The following is a 20,554-nucleotide window of genomic DNA, read 5'->3' as shown; positions in this document are numbered from 1 at the left end:
TGTTTGTAACCTCCGCTATAAACGTAACAGGCCATTAAAACGTAATGAACACAACTCCAAATCATCTTTGCAATCAGTCTCTTTCTCTCTCTGACACACACACACACCCACACTCTCTCCCTGAACACCTACTATCTCTCTGTCACACACGCACACCTCTTCCCCCCCCCCCCCACCCACACACACATACAGATCCACCCTCTTTTCTCACTCCCAAACACAGACAAAACTTGCAAAGCTTTCACATTTAATTTGTTTAGCTTTTTATCAACTCTTCATTGTTGAAATACACATGCATCATTATACAGTCACTGTCATTATTTTCCCAAATACCCTATTACTGGTACTTGCTATGATGGCTGTGTTTGTTAACATACAGGCATAATTACAATGCAAGGTAAATGTACAAATGTCACATATCACCTACCAACACCAGCTAACAAAGCTGTACAAGTGCATTTCTTGGTCCATTACATTGGTATTGCTGACACATCTGCCTTTAGGCTTCTGGTTTAACACTATTTGTTTGAACTGAGAATAAATATTGGTTAAAATAATCATGGGGAAAAAAAAGTGATACTTTTTTTTTGCAGCACTTTTGTTACACATTCACATCAAGAAATATATTGCCAGATTGTACCTTCAGCAGTTCCATTCTATCTCTCACACACACATGTTCATGGTACACACAGACAGACAGACAGACACACGCATGCCCGTGAGCTCTTTCTCTCTCTTCTCAGGCAAAATAAATTTACATTTGTTTAGCATGCACAAATAAGATCAAGCATAAAACTTTAAAAATGAAAAAAATGTCTTGGTACAAACATATTGGTACATAATAATTAATATGCACCTGTACTTCATATTTCTGCATTTTGATAGTGGTGTATACTATGTATATCCCCCAAAACCCTATTAACAAACAGCAAACAGAAGAAAGGGTATTATAAGAAAATGAGAAAGATAAGATTCACATCGCTGTATTTTGTGATATTTCTACTCCTTGGATGACCTTTTGCAGTTTACAATAAAGAAATAAAGATGGACATGTATTATTTTAAGCATTAGCTGTTTCCACTCTCATATAATTCATTTTGTTTTCAGAGATCATTAAACAAATATCACCAGCAAAATGGCATCAAACAGGCCAAAAATGTAGTATGAAATGGAATGAACGAGTAACCTGCTACAATGTAGTGACTTCTGCTGAAGTGAACCCTTTTGGCCTTGTTCAAACATGAAATCATAAACTTGTATATAAGCTTAAAAGCATGCCTCCTATCCCCCCCCCCCCCCCCCACCCCACCCCTGCAAATGTTCTTGTCCATTTCAAAAACAATGATGCAAAATCGTGCAATCTGAGGATCTCAAAAATAATCTCTACCTAAAAATCTAGGCAATCCACAAAAACCTCATGCCTGATTTCCTATAACTGTTGCGTAAAATTACTGAGGAAATGTTATGTTTTGAGTTTGAAAGATAAATTTTTGAAGTAAAATACTGCAGCAGCTAGCTACAGAAATATCAACCAACAAAAAAGGGAGAGGGTGGGGTAATATTTCACAAGAAATTATGGATAGCCAAGCTAGACTGAATTCAGTTGTATGTACAGTTGGAGTAAGGCAAGGGGATCTGAACTTCTACATCACAGATCAGACAAATGTACACATTTGGGAAGCATCATGGTTTCTTAGCCTTATTACAATTCCGCTGTGACTTTGCATAACGTTCTTTACGACAAAATCCACCTTGAAGCCACTGGAGCTTGTATTGTTGACGGAAGTAAGAATAAAGGAGTAGGATACTTCCATCGACCGGCACTTTGATACAAGCTCCTGTGCTTGGAGCACACACATTCATACGCATTACACATTTTTGTGTTACACATTGCTGTGTTAAACTCAAATATGACAGCCAAATGTGCTTTATAAGCTACAATAATAGACAATTTTTTCCCTTTTATTTCGTTTCAGGCTGCAAGTTTCACACAATATGCTGGAAACTGCATTCACATATTTGCAAAATGGTACAAGTGTACACGCACGCACGCACGCACGCACGCACACACACACACACATATTCACTAGAAACCATATTATATAAATAAAGGTATCAATGTTAAATCAGAACGGGAACGCAGAAGAAGAAATCAGACGTGTTTGCATAATAGTAATACACTGACCGACAAAGTGACTTCAAGACAAATGATTATCTTTACAATGTATGCAAATCAATACCTACAAAACATTTTTTGACAGAAACAAAAATAGCAGCCCCCTCCCTAAAAAAAAAGGGGGTAAAAAAAAGAACAAAAGAAAAGGAAAGAAAATGTTTTGACAAAAGCTTGTATTTCTTATATAAAAAGCTGTACATTTAAATTAGAGAACAGATGAACCAATTATCACACATTAAGAAATCACAAAATCAATTTGTATCACAAACAGATACCTCTTTTTGTTTGGAAAGTGAAATTTAAGTCACTTTGAGCTTTTTCAAACATAAAAAAAACATAAAAAAGGAAGCTACAAACAAGTAAAGGTTACCTAGAGTGATCAAAGAGAGAGATGACAACAATGATGATAACAATGATGATGATGATGATGATGAAAGGGAACAGACAGCATGAATGAGTATCAAAATCTGAACTCAAAACCCTGTGCGATAAATATCAAGTGCGTCAGGTTTTCGACAAAGAAACAGCCATTTGTTATTTCAGTTTTCAGTAACTGGCAGTGGCACAGGCACCCACACAGATACACAATTGAATTCATCAAATCTGCGAATGTTTGTTGAATTTTAAAACTTCTGTGTAGCGAACCCTAGCATACAAATGTCATGTGAGGCCCAAAACAAAGCTGTGATAAGAAACAAAAGTAAAACAAAAGATAATACCCGCTATTTGAAAGGATATATACCATCAAATATCCAACAAATTCAGAATGAATACAGCTATGTCTTACAACCAGCCGAAACTACAGCTTGTTACTGTTAGCAATTTGCAACCAAGGAAGGTAACTGAAGTCAAAGATACCCACGCTCTTACTAACTGGCTTACCATTCACAACACAATGTTCACACAAGTTCTGCTCATTTCAACCATTTGCGAGCAGTTGTAGTACAAGGCAAAAGACCCATAGAGTCTATAACAAGAAAACATTCTTTCAAACAGTATTAACGTTTCTTGCTTTCAGACTCTCTCCAGCTTTCGCGGCCTGTGGTCATTTATTTCCATTTCCGGATGTGATTTTTCTTAAGGTTCCAGACATAAACACTGGGACCTGTAATGCAAACCCCTCTGGTGAAAAACACACACAAATAATGATCACCTGTTTACCATAAGTCAAACATGAACAATGCAGGCCTGCCATGAACACACTTCTCCAATGAAGATGCACATTTAACAGGTGCTCGCGTCATAAGAGATTTTCGCAGAGAATAACCACTTTGGGCTCTTACGTCTGCCACACAGAGACTCTTGCAATGCAGTCATTGCTGCCTGACATGTGTAAACTCCTGCAATGATGAATCCTTTTTGTTGGTCCCTGGGGCATCCTCTCATCACTGGTATCGCTCAACTGTGAGCCACTACTGCGGACTAGTGTTCCAATCCACTTCCTGCTCAGTTTCACACATCATGGGTATTTCAATTGTCTTACCTATCAAAATGCTGGGCCAATTTAGAAACTTCTTTCAAATCAAGAATTAATTTTCCCCCACAAGATAACACAATTATTTAATTTAAAAAGTGTTGCCATATGACCAGCGGATACATTTCTCCGAATCACCACAGGCCCGAGCTTTATCGTCAAACCTTTGTCTTCTTCTTCCCGTTAGAAACAAAATTTGACGTTGACGTTCAGCACAGCATCTCTTTCACGTTCACCGAGTCAGTAAATGTTTCATTTCTTGGGGGCCTAAACCACAATTCAAAACTTGTGAAACCTTAAGACAAAGTTCAAAACCTCCTTGACTGTTAACTTATATGCATACGATTTTTGGTTTCAAAAATAAAAAAAAAGTGCACTGCTATGTTAAAACTGTGTAACTCCGGGAGGGACTGTAATTTTGCTCCTTGGTTGCCGACTATAAGAATATATGATCTTTTCTTTTTGAACAAACTTTAAGAATTCTAACCCCATGTTCCAACCTGAGCACATCTTTCAGAAAGGGGAGGGATGGGGACCAGGGCCAGGGTGCAGGAGAAAGGTACCAACCGATCGGGAGCTAGCCGCGGTGTTGGATTGGTTAAAATTGAGATTTGTTGTGAATTAGACCCCGCGGTTTGTTCTCTCCCGTTTGGGTGGCACCCACTTGGGGTTCGTGCCCCTCAGCCCTGGGGCCAGTTTCATAAGCCAGAAACACAGTCGACCAACTGCAGTTGTCCGAGAGAACCACAGTAATCCGGCGTTATCGGGTTTCACGAACAAAATTTCAGTCGGCAGACTGCGGGTCGTTTCACCGGAAGTCGGCCAAACACGGTGATGCTCTCCCCCCAACACTGTGTTCGGCTTACTGCGGTAAACCGAAAATAAATGTAATTATCCGCACAGTCAATGGCAGAATGCTCACACTTTTTTGGATTGTGAGCCAAACCTTGTGATTGTTCTTCGAAATGTATCTATCATGACGCAGTAATCCAGGAGACAAGTCAGGGTTATGTCTTGAAGACGTCACATTATGGCGTAAGAGGGTTAGACGTCACGCGAAGGAATTACTGAAAGTCTCGGTCATTGTTATTTTGAGCAAGCCGAGACTTTTTTTCCTTCGAAATCGGCCATTTCCACGTGCGAATGGGCAAACGGAAGTGGTAATGTTGCTAAATTTAGCCCTCGACTTGGCCATTCGGATTACTGTACAGTCGGTCGACTGCGGTTGTCCGCGGGTGACGGTGATTCGCTCATGAAACGCGCTTTTCGGTGACCCGGCGATCAACCACAGTCCATCGACTGGGCAGTCGATCGACTGTCAGTTGGTTCACTGCTATCTTATGAAACTGGCCCCAGGAGCTTGGGTGCTTTGAGAAGGGAAGGCTAAAATCAACGTTCACAAAAATCAACAAGGCCTGCCACTATATCACCTGCACAGCACCTTTACAGTATTTGCACGGGAGGAAGTTGCGCTCCTGGAAGGACAGCTTGTTCACCAAGTTGGAATGTCCGATCTCCGAGAGGAGATTGAGAATCCTGTGAGCTGTCTGGTCCTCTTCCTCGTGAGCCACGCTGCTTGCCCCGCCCATCGACTGTGACCCCGTGGAATGTGTTCGATGGCGGCCGTGGTGGTGGTGATGGTGGTGGGGGTGGCTGTGTCCGTGGTTGTGAGCGTGGCTTGCCTTGTGGGCGGAGTCTCTGACCTCCTGGTCAAGACCGGAAGGGGAGGAGATGTCCGATGACGGGGAGGGTGGGATCTCTGCCCCTCCGATGATGGGTTCCACTTCGCTCTCTGCGTCCGACTCGGAGCTGGTGTAGTCGGGCCATTCTGTGGGACACGTAGCAAGGGACTGGTAAGACAGGTGTCAGTTTCCAGAATGGAAATACAGTTTGTTTGTTTGTTTGCTTAACGCCCAGCCGACCACGAAGGGCCATATCAGGGCGGTGCTGCTTTGACATATAACGTGCGCCACACACAAGACAGAAGTCGCAGCACAGGCTTCATGTCTCACCCAGTCACATTATTCTGACACCGGACCAACCAGTCCTAGCACTAACCCCATAATGCCAGACGCCAGGCGGAGCAGCCACTAGATTGCCAATTTTAAAGTCTTAGGTATGACCCGGCCGGGGTTCGAACCCATGACCTCCCGATCACAGGGCGGACGCCTTACCACTAGGCCAACCGTGCCAGTCTAATGGAAATACAGTGGAACCCCCCTATTAAGACCCCCCAATTTAAGCCCTTCCTTGTTTAAGACCTTGCTTTTTAGGATTAACTCTTCATAACCTCTACAAATTTACCTCCATTTTTCTTCTTCGTCTTCTTCTTCTGCGTTCGTGGGCTGAAACTCCCACGTACACTCGTGTTTTTTGCACGAGTGGAATTTTACATGTATGACCGTTTTTTTACCCCGCCATTTAGGCAGCCATACGCCGTTTTCGGAGGAAGCATGCTGGGTATTTTCGTGTTTCTATAACCCACCGAACTCTGACATGGATTACAGGATCTTTTTCGTGCGCACTTGGTCTTGTGCTTGCGCGTGTACACACGGGGGGTGTTCGGACACCGAGGAGAGTCTGCACACAAAGTTGACTCTGAGAAATAAATCTCTCGCCGAACGTGGGGACGAACTCACGCTGACAGCGGCCAACTGGATACAAATCCAGCGCGCTACCGACTGAGCTACATCCCCGCCCCTACCTCCATTTTAAGACTCCCTTCTCTTTACAACCCGATTTTCTCCGATTTTTTGAGGTAGTAAAAGGTAAAACTGTAGAAAACCTTCATAATCTGCAAACCATGGTTCGAGACCTAAAGGATCCTATTTTTACCTTCTATTTTTCCCTGCAAGACTTTTACCTCATGAATGTTTTTTTGTGTGAAAATCAGGAAACCTAGTCAAAAATCTTTTCTTTCTACAGAAATTGCTGATTTCTGGTCGATATACAACACAATGAACAGATATTATTTCCAGAAGACACCTGACAACAATACTGACCTGCATAGTTGTCCTCCACAGGGCCGTTGGTCAAGCTCTGGGCATTCAGGTGCGGTTGAAGAGCCGGGTCATGCATGAGTTGCTTGATCGCTCGGGCGTGACCATGGCCGTTGGTGATGGGTTCGCCGCTAGACTCTTCGTGATAGCTGTGCAGCATGTTACGTTCTCCCAGAAGTTGCATCACCAGCGCTTGCAGCTCTCCCAGTTTATCCTGGTGAGAGAGATGTTGGTTATTAATTTTCTTCAGCTGATATTGCTATTCGAGACCGATGCAAGTTTGTTTCCTGTCTCAGTTCACACGGCAAGCTCCATGCTTAAAACTTATTTACAATCAGGTCTATCACTCAAAAAAGAAGGTTTTAAAACTTCACAACTTTCACATTTGTTTCTTCAGATCTTGTTAAAAATCATGATCTCCTTTTACAAGTTAAAAATCTTGTCCGGGGAAACATTTTGGAGGTGAGAGAGAGAGAGAAAAAAAATTGAAGTGAGAATAAGTACAAATTGAAGCTTGCCTATCTGGGCTGTATAGTGGTGATAAAGAAAACTTGTTAGTAACGTTAACAGAAAATGTGTGTGCGTGTGAAATGAAACCGAGCATGAGAAGGGATTATGAAATAGTGACAGGCGGTCTCTAAAACAGCAGATTTCACTGAAAACACAGAAAAATCCCTACTCGCAGCACGCAAGTTTTAACACTTTTATCACCCTGTTGCAACACAGATTCATAGAACAAGTCATTCAGTCTCCCAAAATAGGTCATTCAGTCTCCAAAAGCTTTTAAGCTCTCAAGGACTTATTTCAATTAAAAGTTGTCTACCTGTAACTGTTCTCTATCACGAGCAAGCTGAGCGATGTAGTCGTTCTTCTGCAGTTCTCGCTGCTGCAGCAACGCCCTCTGATGGTGGTACAGGGAGATGTATTCTCCTGCAACAATAAAGTGGAGTGTTAAGAACAGCCAAAATTAGGAACACAAAACAACTTGCGATGAGCAGAGTTGCTTCCTTGCCCTTGAACCACAAGATGTTTGAATATCCTCCTGCAGACATATACACTTGCGACCACAACCACACAGAAACCTGAGAGTGCACTGAAGGAAAAACAAACATTAAAACAGGCATCTACAGATGTAGATCTGACCTGCACAGTTCTGGTAAACATACATGCAGCGATGAATATAAACGTACACTTGCAAGCGAGTGGACGCATGCGCTAATGCATGCACTCACGCAGGCTCGCTTGCTTGCACGCATGCATGCACACACACACACACATTCATTAGCACCACACATATCACACCCCATCCAAGTAGCTTTATTATCTCTGTCAAGATGTCAAGCGACAAACCTTTAGTGTCTGTCTCTCTTACACACACACACACACACACACACATTCATTAACACCACACATATCTCACCCCATCCAAGAAGCATTATCATCTCTGTCAAGATGTCAAGTGACAAACCTTTAGTGTCTGTCTCTCACACACACAAACACACACACACATTCATTAACACCACACATATCTCACCCCATCCAAGTAGCATTATCATCTCTGTCAAGATGTCAAGCGACAAACCTTTAGTCTCTGTCTCTCTTACACACACACACACACACATTCATTAACACCACACATATCTCACCCCATCCAAGTAGCATTATCATCTCTGTCAAGATGTCAAGCGACAAACCTTTAGTCTCTGTCTCTCTTACACACACACACACACACATTCATTAACACCACACATATCTCACCCCATCCAAGAAGCATTATCATCTCTGTCAAGATGTCAAGTGACAAACCTTTGGTGTCTGTCTCTCTTACACACACACACACACACATTCATTAACACCACACATATCTCACCCCATCCAAGAAGCATTATCATCTCTGTCAAGATGTCAAGTGACAAACCTTTAGTGTCTGTCTCTCACACACACAAACACACACACACATTCATTAGAACCACATATATCACACCCCATCCAAGTTGCATTATCATCTCTCGCAAGATCTCTTCCAAAGCCACAAACCTATAGTGTCTGTCTCTCCCTGTAACTGTACCACAAGATGTTCCAGCTGGTCAGCCTTGTCTGTTAAATCTGCCTTGTCTCGCATCACCCTCGTGTACTTTTCCTGAACACAGAACAATTGTACACATTTAGGTACGTGACAGCTGCAAAATCCTAGCAGTAGCTTCGACTTTTCCTGAACACAGACAAATGAAACAGATTTAGGTATGCGACAGCTGCAAAATCCTAGCGGTAGCACATACATTTCCTGAACACAGAACAATTGTACAGATTTAGGTACGTGACAGTCGCAAAATCCTAGCGGCTGGACTTGAGTCTTCAAGCTGCAAGGTTCAGGGTGCGAATCCCAGGTGTCTGGTAGAATAAGGGAACAGATGTATGTACGTTTCCCAGCTCAGACGTCTGTTCAGCAAACCATGAGAGCTAAATGAGTTTTTTCTTACCAGAACAAGTAACCTTATTTCCAATAAAAATAGCTAAAAAATAAAATAAAATTATAAATGAAACTAAACACCAGGATGAACAAGAAGAGCAAACGCTCGATCGAGTCACTTTCGCAGTTCTGAATATTATATGAGGCATCAGATGGACAGGAAGAAATTGCTATTCACAACACAATACAGATGTAAATAATTTGATGTAAAGAATAATCCTATAAAGTTTGAATCAAATCCGATGAATAGTTTCAGAGATATGATATTTCAATTTTTTTCCTTCAAGACATACCTGTGACCTTGAAAAAGGTCAAAGGTCACCAAAGCAGACGTCAAAGTGTAGAGGTCACTGGGAGTCACGTTCACATAAAATTTGAGCCCGGTCACTTTTATAGTTTCCGAGAAAAGCCCAACGTTAAGTTGTGTGTTGCCGAACAGAAAAGGCTAGTTATCTCCCTTGTTTTTCTGATAACGTTCGTAAAAGGCTACAGATGTAAATACTTTGATGTAAAGAATAATCCTACAAAGTTTCAATCACATCCGATGAACTTTGTCAAAGATATAAAATGTCTAATTTTTCCTTTGACGCTGACCTGTGACCTTGAAAAAGGTCAAAGGTCAACGAAACCATCGTTAAAGTGTAGAGGTCATTGGAGGTCACGACTAAACAAAATATGAGCCCGATCGCTTTGATAGTTTCCGAGAAAAGTCCAACGTTAAGGTGGTGTCTACGGACGGCCGGCCGGACAGACTAACACTGACCGATTACATAGAGTCACTTTTTCTCAAGTGACTCAAAAAGGAAGAACAGTTGCCTCTTACCTGTATCATCTCCATGGACGTTTTAAGTTGTTCATAGTCTGAGCGACTGATCTTGTCACTGTCCACGAAGTCTGATGCTGCACACACACAAGACAAATATTCACATACTGGTACTGAAAATTCCACTCAAATATTTTGATACTTTCGGCCAAAACTTTCAACTCTTTCAACTATCTTTTGTGCAAGTACTACTAAACCTCAGTACTGCAACTCATAACTTCGTCAAGTAATTCTATGCCATATCAGACATTTCTAATCATTCTTCCAGGACAAAAAATTAACCAGTAAAAAGATAGACAGAAATAATGGAAGGCAAAAAAAATAAAAAAAATTCTACCTACATTTTCTGATGACCTCTTCATTGAGGTCAGCGACCTTGACACTGAGGTTGTCTGACAGATGGCGCTGTTCCTTCAGACTCTCATACAGCTGTCCTCGCTCCAGCTCCAACTGTTTGATGGTGGCCGTCAGACTGTCAATCTGCAATTCAACAAACAGTCCATATTTTTTACAAGTACACGACTGTTCCTAGCTTGTGTTTTAGTGTGAGTTAAAAATAGCCCAGCAGAGGGAATAGTTTGGCTACCAACAGCTGCAGCCAGCACACTGTTAAGCTCGCTTGCCTGTTATACCCAACTGCTTCCGCGCTATACTGGAAGATTGGCCTTCTCTGTGCATAGCACTTCTTCTTCTTCTTCGTTCATGGGCTTAGACTCCCATGTTCACTCATGTTTTTTAGCACGAGTGGATTTTTACGTGTATGACCGTTTTTACCCCGCCATTCAGGCAGCATACGCCGATTTCGGGGGAAGCATGCTGGGTATTTTCGTGTTTCTATAACCCACCGAACTCTGACATGGATTACAGGATCTTTTCCGTGCGTACTTGGTCTTGTGCTTGCGTGTACACACGAAGGGGGTTAAGTCACTAGCAGGTCTGCACATAAGTTGACCTGGGAGATCGGAAAAATCTCCACTCTTAACCCACCAGGCGGCAGCGACCGGGATTCGAACTCACGACCTCCCGATTAGGAGGCCGACGTCTTACCACTGCGCCCGTCTGTGCATAGCATTGAGAGAGCTACTAGCTGCTGTGTTATCTCTGCTGTGGAGAAGACTGGGAGCTAAAAATAGCCTGCAGCTGAAGTAGCAGAAATGAAGCACTGGGAACAGCCATGCTAGCTAGCAGTCAACGTTATCATTTTCCACTATATATATATGACAGCGCATGAGAAAATCGTATAGGAATCTGACAAAATAGGTTTCTTATGTCATGAACTACACAAAAATATGTCCCCAAAAAGTTAAAGTTAAAGGCACAGTGCAGCTCACAGCCTTCGTTTTGCGTTTTTGTTGCAGCTGAGTGCATTTACAGTTCAAAAATCCTCCTATGGTAGTGAAACAAACCCAAAACTGCCCAACGACGACATCTGTGAAGCTCGACAGTTTCTTGTTCACGCGAGTGCATAAATTAACCTAGTTATTACGTGGTGTTTGGTCGGAGTTCGATTCAACTGAGTGATTCCGGCCTCCATTTTGTTTTACACAAACTCATGATGACGTCTGACATAGTTTACTTAGTGACGTGTCTTTTTGTGCATGATGTGGTGATCTACCTGATCTAAATTTAGATCCAAAAATAGGTCAAGACCAGCCGGGTCCGAGTACGAAATTAATTCGTAAAAAAATCGCAGTTCTTGACTCTTTGGGTGCAAGTCAATGCAACTTGGTAGTTCTTCTAACGGATAGCTGCCTGAGGTATGACTAAAAGCCCCAGGGGCTCCGTGCACCTGGATTTGACAAGTTCAGTACCTTTAAAGGTAATCCAACACCCATTTTTAGTGGTAGGGGAGAGAGATGTTCGAGATCTCAACTTTCCTATGTTTAGCTTCATGAGGGTGGTGCTACCTGTATCTTCCCTGGCTCTGAGTAGAGTCAGGTACCCATTTCCAGCTGGGTGGACTGGAGAGCGCTCGGGCATCTGTAAACGCCACATGTGGGGGTCAAACCTGGTTGGCCAGTGTGAGAGACACACACTCTAACCGCTATGGCTCTCAAAATGGATGCTTAGTACAGTGGAACCCCCCTTTTAAGACCTCCAAACATCTGAAAAAATCAGGTCTTAAAAAGGATGGAGTCTAAAAATGGGGTACATTTTACAGAGGTTATGCACAGACAATCTGAAAAAGCAAGGTCTTAAATTGAGGAAGGTCTTAAATTGAGGGTCTTGTTAAGGGGGGGGGGGGGGTTCCACTGTAAAATAGAAAACTGATTAACCTAATTGTTTCTTACTTTAGAAATTTCAAGCTTCCAAACACTCAGAGGCCTTGGATCCAGGTTTCTGCGAATTCTTTCTTTCTTTATTTGGTGTTTAACGTCGTTTTCAACCACGAAGGTTATATCGCGATGGGGAAAGGGGGGAGAGAGGATAGAGCCACTTGTCATTTGTTTCTTGTTCACAAAAGCACTAATTAAAAATTTGCTCCAGGGGCTTGCAACGTAGTACAATATATTACCTTACTGGGAGAATGCAAGTTTCCAGTACAAAGGACTTAACATTTCTTACATACTGCTTGACTAAAATCTTTACAAAAATTCAACTCTGAAGACAAACAGCCTGACAGACAGATGTACAGTGGTACCTGCAATGTGAGGCCCCTCCAATGAGAGGACACCTCTCTTGACAGGACACATCTGTTTTCCCTTTGTCTGCCATCTTGAACTAAATCTACCTAGTACCTGTCACCTGCAATGTGGAGACTCTTTGGGCTGGTCCCAATGGTGTCCGTTCATCGCAGGTTTGTTTGTTTGTTTGCTTAACGCCCAGCCGACCACACAGAGCCATATCAGGGCGGTGCTGCTTTGACATATAACGTGCGCCACACACGACAGAAGTCGCAGCACAGGCTTCATGTCTCACCCAGTCACATTATTCTGACACTGGACCAACCAGTGTTCATCGCAGGTACCACCGTACACACATTGTAAAATGCAGAGCAAGTATGAGAACTCACCAGGTCATTGGTCTGGGACTTGTCTCCGTTCTCGCTGCCATTTTCGTCTGACCTTGGCCTGACCTCTGTGGCCTTGATCAGCATGGCGCGCAGTTCACTGTTCTGTGTTGTTAGCGCCTCCATCATGTCCTGTGAGAGATTAAAAAAAAAAACCCAGAATAAAACCCCAAGAATTGTTATGTTTCATTATTGACTAAACAAACCCTTACATTTACAGTACAGTGACCCAGTGCTCTTTTAAGTCGACAGACAAACAAACACTTATAATACAAATCATGAACTTATCTCAAAATTCGTTGATGAATCTTACATGCAAGATAAAAAGCAAGGGCATTCACTCTTTCACAATCCATACAAACCCGACAGAGTTATTTCAGCAATGTGTTTATTGGCCTATTTGTTTGCCACAGCTTTTCACATGTTCCCAAATAGACCTATGCATCCTGCCAACAAAATTCCTCTTCAGAAACCACATACCTGAGCAGCGGTCAGTTCATTCTGCAGTGTGTCGACCAGCTGCGCCTGAGCCTCGTAGTGCCGCAGTCTGTCCTGTATCTGGTCCTGCTGGTATTGCTGTTTCTGTGCTGCCTGGGTCGCGTCCTTCAGCGACTGAATCTCCGCCTCTCTCTGGGACAGCTGCAATACCAAAGTATGTGTTATGGACAGGTGGGAGACACATTTCTTGTGCTACTGAACTGGGTGTTTTATTCTTCATTCTTTACACCCCCGGTATAGGGGTGTGTATAGGATTCGGTCGATGTGTTTGTTTGTTTGTGTGTTTGTGTTCGCATATAGATCTCAAGAATGAACGGACCGATCGTCACCAAACTTGGTGAACAGGTTCTATACATTCCTGAGACGGTCCTTACAAAAATTGGGACCAGTCAAACACACGGTTAGGGAGTTATTGGTGGATTAAGATTCTACAAGGACTTATAGAGGGACATATTAATGGTCAAAGGGAAATAACCTTCTCAGTTGGTGGCAGTGAGAATGGTAAGGACGGGGGTGTTTTTCCTACCTCGGAGGAATTTCTTGTTTTTGTCGTTTCATGTGTGTATTGTAATAGGGACTAGTTGTAAGAAAGGACCATATGGACCTAATGCTATTATCCTTCCGTAATAAAGTAATCCAGTTCAAACAATTTAAGAAAGATTTGATGGAGGATTGGAGGTAAAGTGATTCATTTATGTAAAGATGTATTGTCAGTCTCACAGAGAGAGTTAGTTTGACAAATTATATTCGTAAGGAGAGAGAGAGAGAGAGAGAGAGAGAGAGAGAGAGAGAGAGAGAGAGAGAGAGAGAGAGAGAGAGAGAGAGAGAGAGAGAGAGAGAGAGAGAGAGAGAGAGAGAGAGAGAGAGAGAGAGAGAGAGAGAGAGAGAGAGAGAGAGAGAGATGCTTATGCAATTGGAAGGGACCCCCAAAAAAAGGGAAATGAAGAAGAGGCAAACTGAGCAGCAAAGGGAGACCATGAGACAAACAACAAAACGGCAGAGAGAGCAACAATCGAATACAAAACCCCAGATAATTTCATTCAAAGTAGACACATAAGACAACAGCGAGAATGAGAAAGATACGAAAAATACTGAGAAATGCAGAAAATTGCAAACGGTTCATGACAACATACAGTTGAACTCCCCTTTGAAGACTCCCCAATTTAAGACTCCCTCCTTTTTGAGACCTTGTTTTCTCAGACTATCTGTTCATAACCTCTGTAATTTTACCCCCATTTTAAGACTCCCTCCTTTTTAAGACCTTGTTTTCTCAGACTTTCTTTTCAAAACCTCTGTAAATGAACTCCCATTTTAAGACTCCCTCCTTTTTAAGACCTTGTTTTCTCAGAGTTTTGGAGGTCTTAAAAGGAGGATTCCACTGTGCAACACAAACTCTGAGTTCTTCTCTGTCTGACCTGTTCTCGCAGAGCGGTCAGTTCATCCTCCTGGTTGGCCAGCTTGGCGGCAAGGTCGTTAGTGTTGTATTCTGTTCCTTGTAGCTTGGTCACCAGTTCCATGTTGTCATTACTCTGAAAGCGTCACACATATGATTGCAATTATTTAGGTCTGAATATAGGAAGGCATGAGTGTGTGTGTGTGTGTGTGGGGGGTAGCTTGGTGTGTGTGGGAGGACGCAAAAGAGAGACAAAAACACATCACTGGTACGTAGACAACTTGTCAAACTCATTCATTCACCAAAGTAATTTTCTGTCTGACAAAATGAATCTGACAAAAAACTCGACAAGACTGCTCACCAGTTTGCTAAACCATTCAAGAGTTTCACAAAACCACAATCTAGTAGAAGAAAAACACACTACAATTTAATTTCAGAAATCATTTCCCAATTTGACAAAATTCACCAGATTGAGACAAACACACACACACACATCCACACACACACACACCCACACACAGAATCTAACAAACAACCGAAAATCACTCACCAGTTTAACAAAACCATTCTGCAGTTCGGCCAGCTGCGCCTTGAGCTCCTTGTTCTGGGTGAGGGCACGGGACAGAGCCGTGCGGTCGCTCTGCACGCTCTCCAGCAGGGAGGTTCGATCCTCCACCTGGGACCCCATCTGGTCCACCTGCAGCTCCAGCTCCAGCACTTTGGCCTCTCGCTCCTCCAGGAACCTGAACATAAAAAATAGAGATGTTTAATGTCGTAGAGGCTAAATATTTCACATCTTAAGGACAAGATATGGGTTATAAGAGGCCTAAAAAAAAAATAGGTGTGGTTACGGTAACCCGACCTACCCTATTTTTAGGGGCCGACCCTATAACTTTTTATTACATTTGTCAAAAAAAAAAAAGAAAACGAGTGCAGAAAACGCAATGAAAGCGCTCGAGTCGCACACTTATTTCCCTGTCAAGTAGGTTTATTTGTACACATTAGAAAAAAAAGTTTAAAAAAAAAAGTAATTGCCTACCTTCCTACCCTATTTTTTTTGCTATGTTACCTTAACCACACCAATTTTTTTTTTGGCCTGATAATTCGAGTTTTACGACCTCATGGCTTTCAGGATGAGATACACAAGTTTATGCGTGTTTAGGTGCTAAATGGTATCAGCCATCTGCACTTATGGCAGAATGACCGAGATTTTTTACGTGCCACTGTGGTGACACGGGTGTGGGACATCGCTACTGTCTCTGGGTCTGCACATAAAATTGACCCGTGTCCGTTCTGGCCCGGAGTCGAACCTGCGACCTTGAGATCACAAGTCCAGTGCTCTGCCAACTGAGCTAACCTGAACATCATCCACAAAATCTAAATTATTCTTTGCGTCAAGATACAGGGTAACCCTATTAACCCCTTCACTGCCACAGTATAACAGCATTTTGGTATTGCTGTGTGCCAGGGCAAAATTTCGTTTTCTTCGGTAGGTTCACTGATCTGTTCACTGCTCGATCATTTATTGAGATATCTCTTAGATCTTTGGCATGTGTTTTGCTTATACCCTTGGCTATTATGTGATGACATGATCATTGGACTTTGTTTGTGATTGTTATAGTAAAAATTTATATAATGACCTTTTTTGACAAAAATTACAGTTTCCGGACTTACACACACACATTGCAGCACGTAAAACCACACAAAACACTGCTAAAACTGGTGTCAAACATCAGGTACTCACATTACAGCCCATAAAAGTATTCTTCTGTGTGATAATCCATAAATCACTTCTTGTAGAGCTTCCAGAACACTGTATCTCTTGAAAACAGGTCTGCGAGTTGAGGTCCGACTTTCGGCCGCCATTGTGAATTATATCTATGGTTCTACACTTCTAACAAAGTTTTCAGCACGTGGTACTAACTTATCCGAACGGTCAATGGGAAAGAACTGTGTTTAGAACCCCATACAAGAACTTGGACAGTGGGCAGTGAAGGGGCTAAAATGCTAATAACTCCTATTCACTTCAGCGATTTACTTCATATTTGGTGTACACTGGTTTTACGTTAAATGTGACCCTCCACCACGAAATGAGTCGCATGTCACCTCGCGCGGTTCTGCGCTAGGCTTAATATAAGTCCGGGGAGTGTCTGGTAACAGTGTGAGGGTCACCTTAGTCACAGGCTTATAACTCAAACAGTTTTCGCTCTTTTCTAAAACGGGTTTCACCACTGGATAGAGCATAAGAAACTCTTTAGGAAAATGTAAAAATATGAAAATCATGCAAAGGTGACATGCGACTCATTCCGTGGTGGAGGGTCACAAATGGTCCGACTTTTATGCTCTTTAGGTGAAATCCTAGGGTTCTTCTTCTTCTCTTTACTTGCATGGAGGAGCATGGATTTCCTTCACAGATTTGGTTCAAAACTGTATCGGCATTGCTTTCTATGCTTTTAGTATATCGACTGTGTATGTCTTCCAATTAATATTTAACACTCAAAATCTACATAACTAGAAACGTCAAGAACACTGATCATTCTTGTATCCAAGTTGCGGGTAGTTCAAAAGGCCTGAAGATTTTATACCAGATATCAGCATGATACCCAGATTCTATATCGAAAAGTCATAATTGTTTGCCACACTCCCTCAGGTGCCAGAATAACATTATATCACATCCCAAAAAGTGAAAATTAAAAAAACTGGAAATAAATTAAAAAACAAGAATTGCAGGTTATTGGAATGTTTAATCATTGACAAAACAAAACGTTACAAATCAAAACAAAATGTTTTGTCCATAACTAAATGTTCCAATTACCTACAATTTGAGGTTTTTTTATTCTGAATTTTGGAACGTTGGTAGTCAATTTTGTTTTTGGACGGGCGCAGTGGCGTGGTGGTAAGACGTCGGCCTCCTAATCGGGAGGTCGTGAGTTAGAATCCCGGTCGCTGCCGCCTGGTGGGTTAAGAGTGGAGATTTTTCAGATCTCCCAGGTAAACTTATCTGCAGACCTGCTTAAGTGACTTAACCCCCTTCATGTGTACACGCAAGCACAAGACCAAGTGCGCAAGAAAAAGATCCTGTAATCCATGTCAGAGTTCGGTGGGTTATAGAAACACAAAAATACCCAGCATGCCTCCCCCGAAATCGGCGTATGCTGCCTGAATGGCGGGGTAAAAACGGTCATACACGTAAAAATCCACTCGAGCTAGAATCATGAGTGAACGTGGAAGTCTAAGCCCATGAACAAAGAAGAAGAAGAAGAAGAATCTGTTTTTGGATTTTGGAAATTTAAATTTCTTTCGAATACATCACCTCAATTTAACTAATAGGAGTTACCTTACTTACGAGTGCTAGACTGAGAAGCGTCCTATGTTACCAGTACTAGACTGTAAACAAGGTCGCTAACTCTAGATTTCCGTCGGTATACCATTTAGGGGAGTAGTCTCCCTTTGTCGGTAGTACCTCTCTGCGCATGTGCCAATGCCCATAATCCCCAGTTTCAATTTCTTGCTACGGGGAGCTAGACGTGTATTTAGACCTTTCCCGTCTAAGAAGACTTCCTTCACAGGAACTACAACTTTCACCTTCAATCACGGTTTGGGCTTTCCTTTTTAATGGCGATTACTTCGCCCGTATACATTCAATGATTCATCACGTTGAACAACGTAACGAACCGTGAAAATGAAAGTGAAACGGCTTAAAAATGTAACAGAGTTACTTGGTCATAAGTAGAAGGTACTTCATTCATCAATGATACCTTGTTGACACACAGAGCCTAACAGGCTCCGTTACTTGTCTTTTAAAACTAGTGAACACGCAATTGAACGACAACTATTCTTTACTCAGTCGTTACGAATGTCGAACAGATATTTACAGCGGTTGGACCGGTTTCATTGGCGCAATAGAACTCCGCGAACGATAACTTACCTTGCCGCTTTCAATGGAAAGCAACGGCAGGTCACCCTACACATCAATGTAGGAATACGAACAAGACCTTCAACTTCGAAATTACCCGGAAGTTTTTTGCGTTTTAACAGCTTTTTATCGACTACAGCGAGGTTTACCATGCGCGTTATCCCGACCGGAAGCGCATTTCTGATCCGAATTTTTAGGCGTACAAAGTACCGAGCGCCCGCGAAGGTTACATACGGCGTATGAATACTTCTGTCATTACAAACTGCGATGACTCTTGCGGGCAGCGTAGATACGGAACGCAGTACGCTTGAACGCTGGTTGAACTGAAGGCACAGAGCGCCCGCGAATGTTATATACGGCGTATGAATACTTCGGTCATTACAAACTGCGATGACTTTTGCGGGCAGCGTAGATACGGACCGCAGTACGCTTGAACGCTGATAGAACTGAAGCGGGTTGTATCGAAGAATAACAACAACAAACCTCGCCCGCTTGGAAAGAAAACCAAACACTGAGATTGAGATATGCGCCTCCGGGAATATTACGGAGGGAACTTCCTTTACTCTCAGAGAAAGGCAAGTAATTCTCTCTCCTATGTTTCTGGGAAACGATGTTTTCTGCGGTTGGCAGATTATGGTTTTGGTATTTTATCAGATGATCATGGTGGACTCACAGAGACCACGTGGTGGTACTTCTTCAAATTGGATAAAGAATACTTTCCTTGCCAACTTAACTTGATTAACTTGTAAACTTGTATGCGTGCATACATACACATTATATATATATAAATATATATTAAAAAAAAATAAAAAAAAAAAATTTTTAAATTGACAAGGAAGAATTAAAGTGTATGCAAACACAGATGGGACATCTTTATTGGGATATAATCCTTTTTTCTTGGCAAAGGGTATCAAAGAAGTCAGTTGATGTTACAAATTCCATTTTCATGGAGTGTTTAAATCAGCTATCTGAGTGGTAAAAGATTTAACTTATGGTTAAACTCAAGTGTTTACACTTTGAGATTTACACTCAGCTAAAATCTGTTGATACCACAGTGCCAGGAGACAGCTCTTCAAATTCAATTAGAACAGGCACACATATATACTTATGTTCTGTTCCAGTGCACAATTGATGTACATTACACTTGAATGACATGTTATGAATAATATACAGTTGAAACCATGCCTTAGGGGCATGAATAAACTTGGTTGTTAACACATGAGTATTACACTCAGCTGAGTTTTCACAACATGCAAGATCGAGCAAGGCTCTGAATAATACTCACAGGTGAGCTTCCTATAATGTTGTCAAGCCTCTGACCTTTAACAAGGCCACATCTCTACTGTTGTCACCTAATCCTACGACTAGGTTCTCAGAAGTAGACAACAGGACCTAACAATAAGAGGCCGCCCTTAAATAACACTGGCTCTAGTCAGGTTCATACAAGGGATACAATGTTTATCATTTCATATTATGGAAAATATAACATATTTGCTAAACGGATGTTGTTACAACACACAATTAACTATGCCTCCTAGACAGAGCGGCTACTCTCATGAGAAAGGTACTGGATAAACTCTTGGCACAACCATGCCGTTATCAGTACGAGGGGGAATTAAGTCATATTGACATGTATTTATATATACGTAGACATTACCAAACAGACAATGCCGGGCGCTCTGGGGGAATACCTCCAGTAAGCACAGGAAGAGACAGGCTTCCTTTTCGCCCTGATAACTCCCAGGATCGTTGCGACAGCTTATGACAGACCCTCCAGCTGTCAGGCAAGACGTCC

The 20,554-nt window shown here is 42.2% G+C and overlaps 1 protein-coding gene across 2 annotated transcripts in view; it reads right to left on the bottom strand.

Moving 5' to 3' along the window:
• Positions 1-1,295: 1,295 nt before the first annotated feature.
• Positions 1,296-20,554, bottom strand: part of LOC138948688 (golgin subfamily A member 2-like) — a 54,611-nt gene continuing 35,352 nt past the window's right edge. For both annotated transcript variants that reach the window (XM_070320279.1, XM_070320280.1), the window contains 10 exons: positions 15,394-15,586; positions 14,866-14,979; positions 13,433-13,591; positions 12,956-13,084; positions 10,284-10,422; positions 9,943-10,019; positions 8,687-8,789; positions 7,473-7,579; positions 6,653-6,863; positions 1,296-5,478 (listed from right to left, as the gene is read on the bottom strand). In XM_070320279.1, coding sequence (XP_070176380.1) covers positions 5,072-5,478; positions 6,653-6,863; positions 7,473-7,579; positions 8,687-8,789; positions 9,943-10,019; positions 10,284-10,422; positions 12,956-13,084; positions 13,433-13,591; positions 14,866-14,979; positions 15,394-15,586 — 1,639 coding nt within the window. In that variant the 3' untranslated portion in view covers positions 1,296-5,071. The remainder of the gene's footprint in view (positions 5,479-6,652; positions 6,864-7,472; positions 7,580-8,686; positions 8,790-9,942; positions 10,020-10,283; positions 10,423-12,955; positions 13,085-13,432; positions 13,592-14,865; positions 14,980-15,393; positions 15,587-20,554) is intronic.

This window comes from Littorina saxatilis, linkage group LG15 (assembly GCF_037325665.1).
Source record: "Littorina saxatilis isolate snail1 linkage group LG15, US_GU_Lsax_2.0, whole genome shotgun sequence".
Taxonomy (NCBI): domain Eukaryota; kingdom Metazoa; phylum Mollusca; class Gastropoda; order Littorinimorpha; family Littorinidae; genus Littorina; species Littorina saxatilis.
This window is presented reverse-complemented; position numbering and strand designations above follow the sequence as displayed.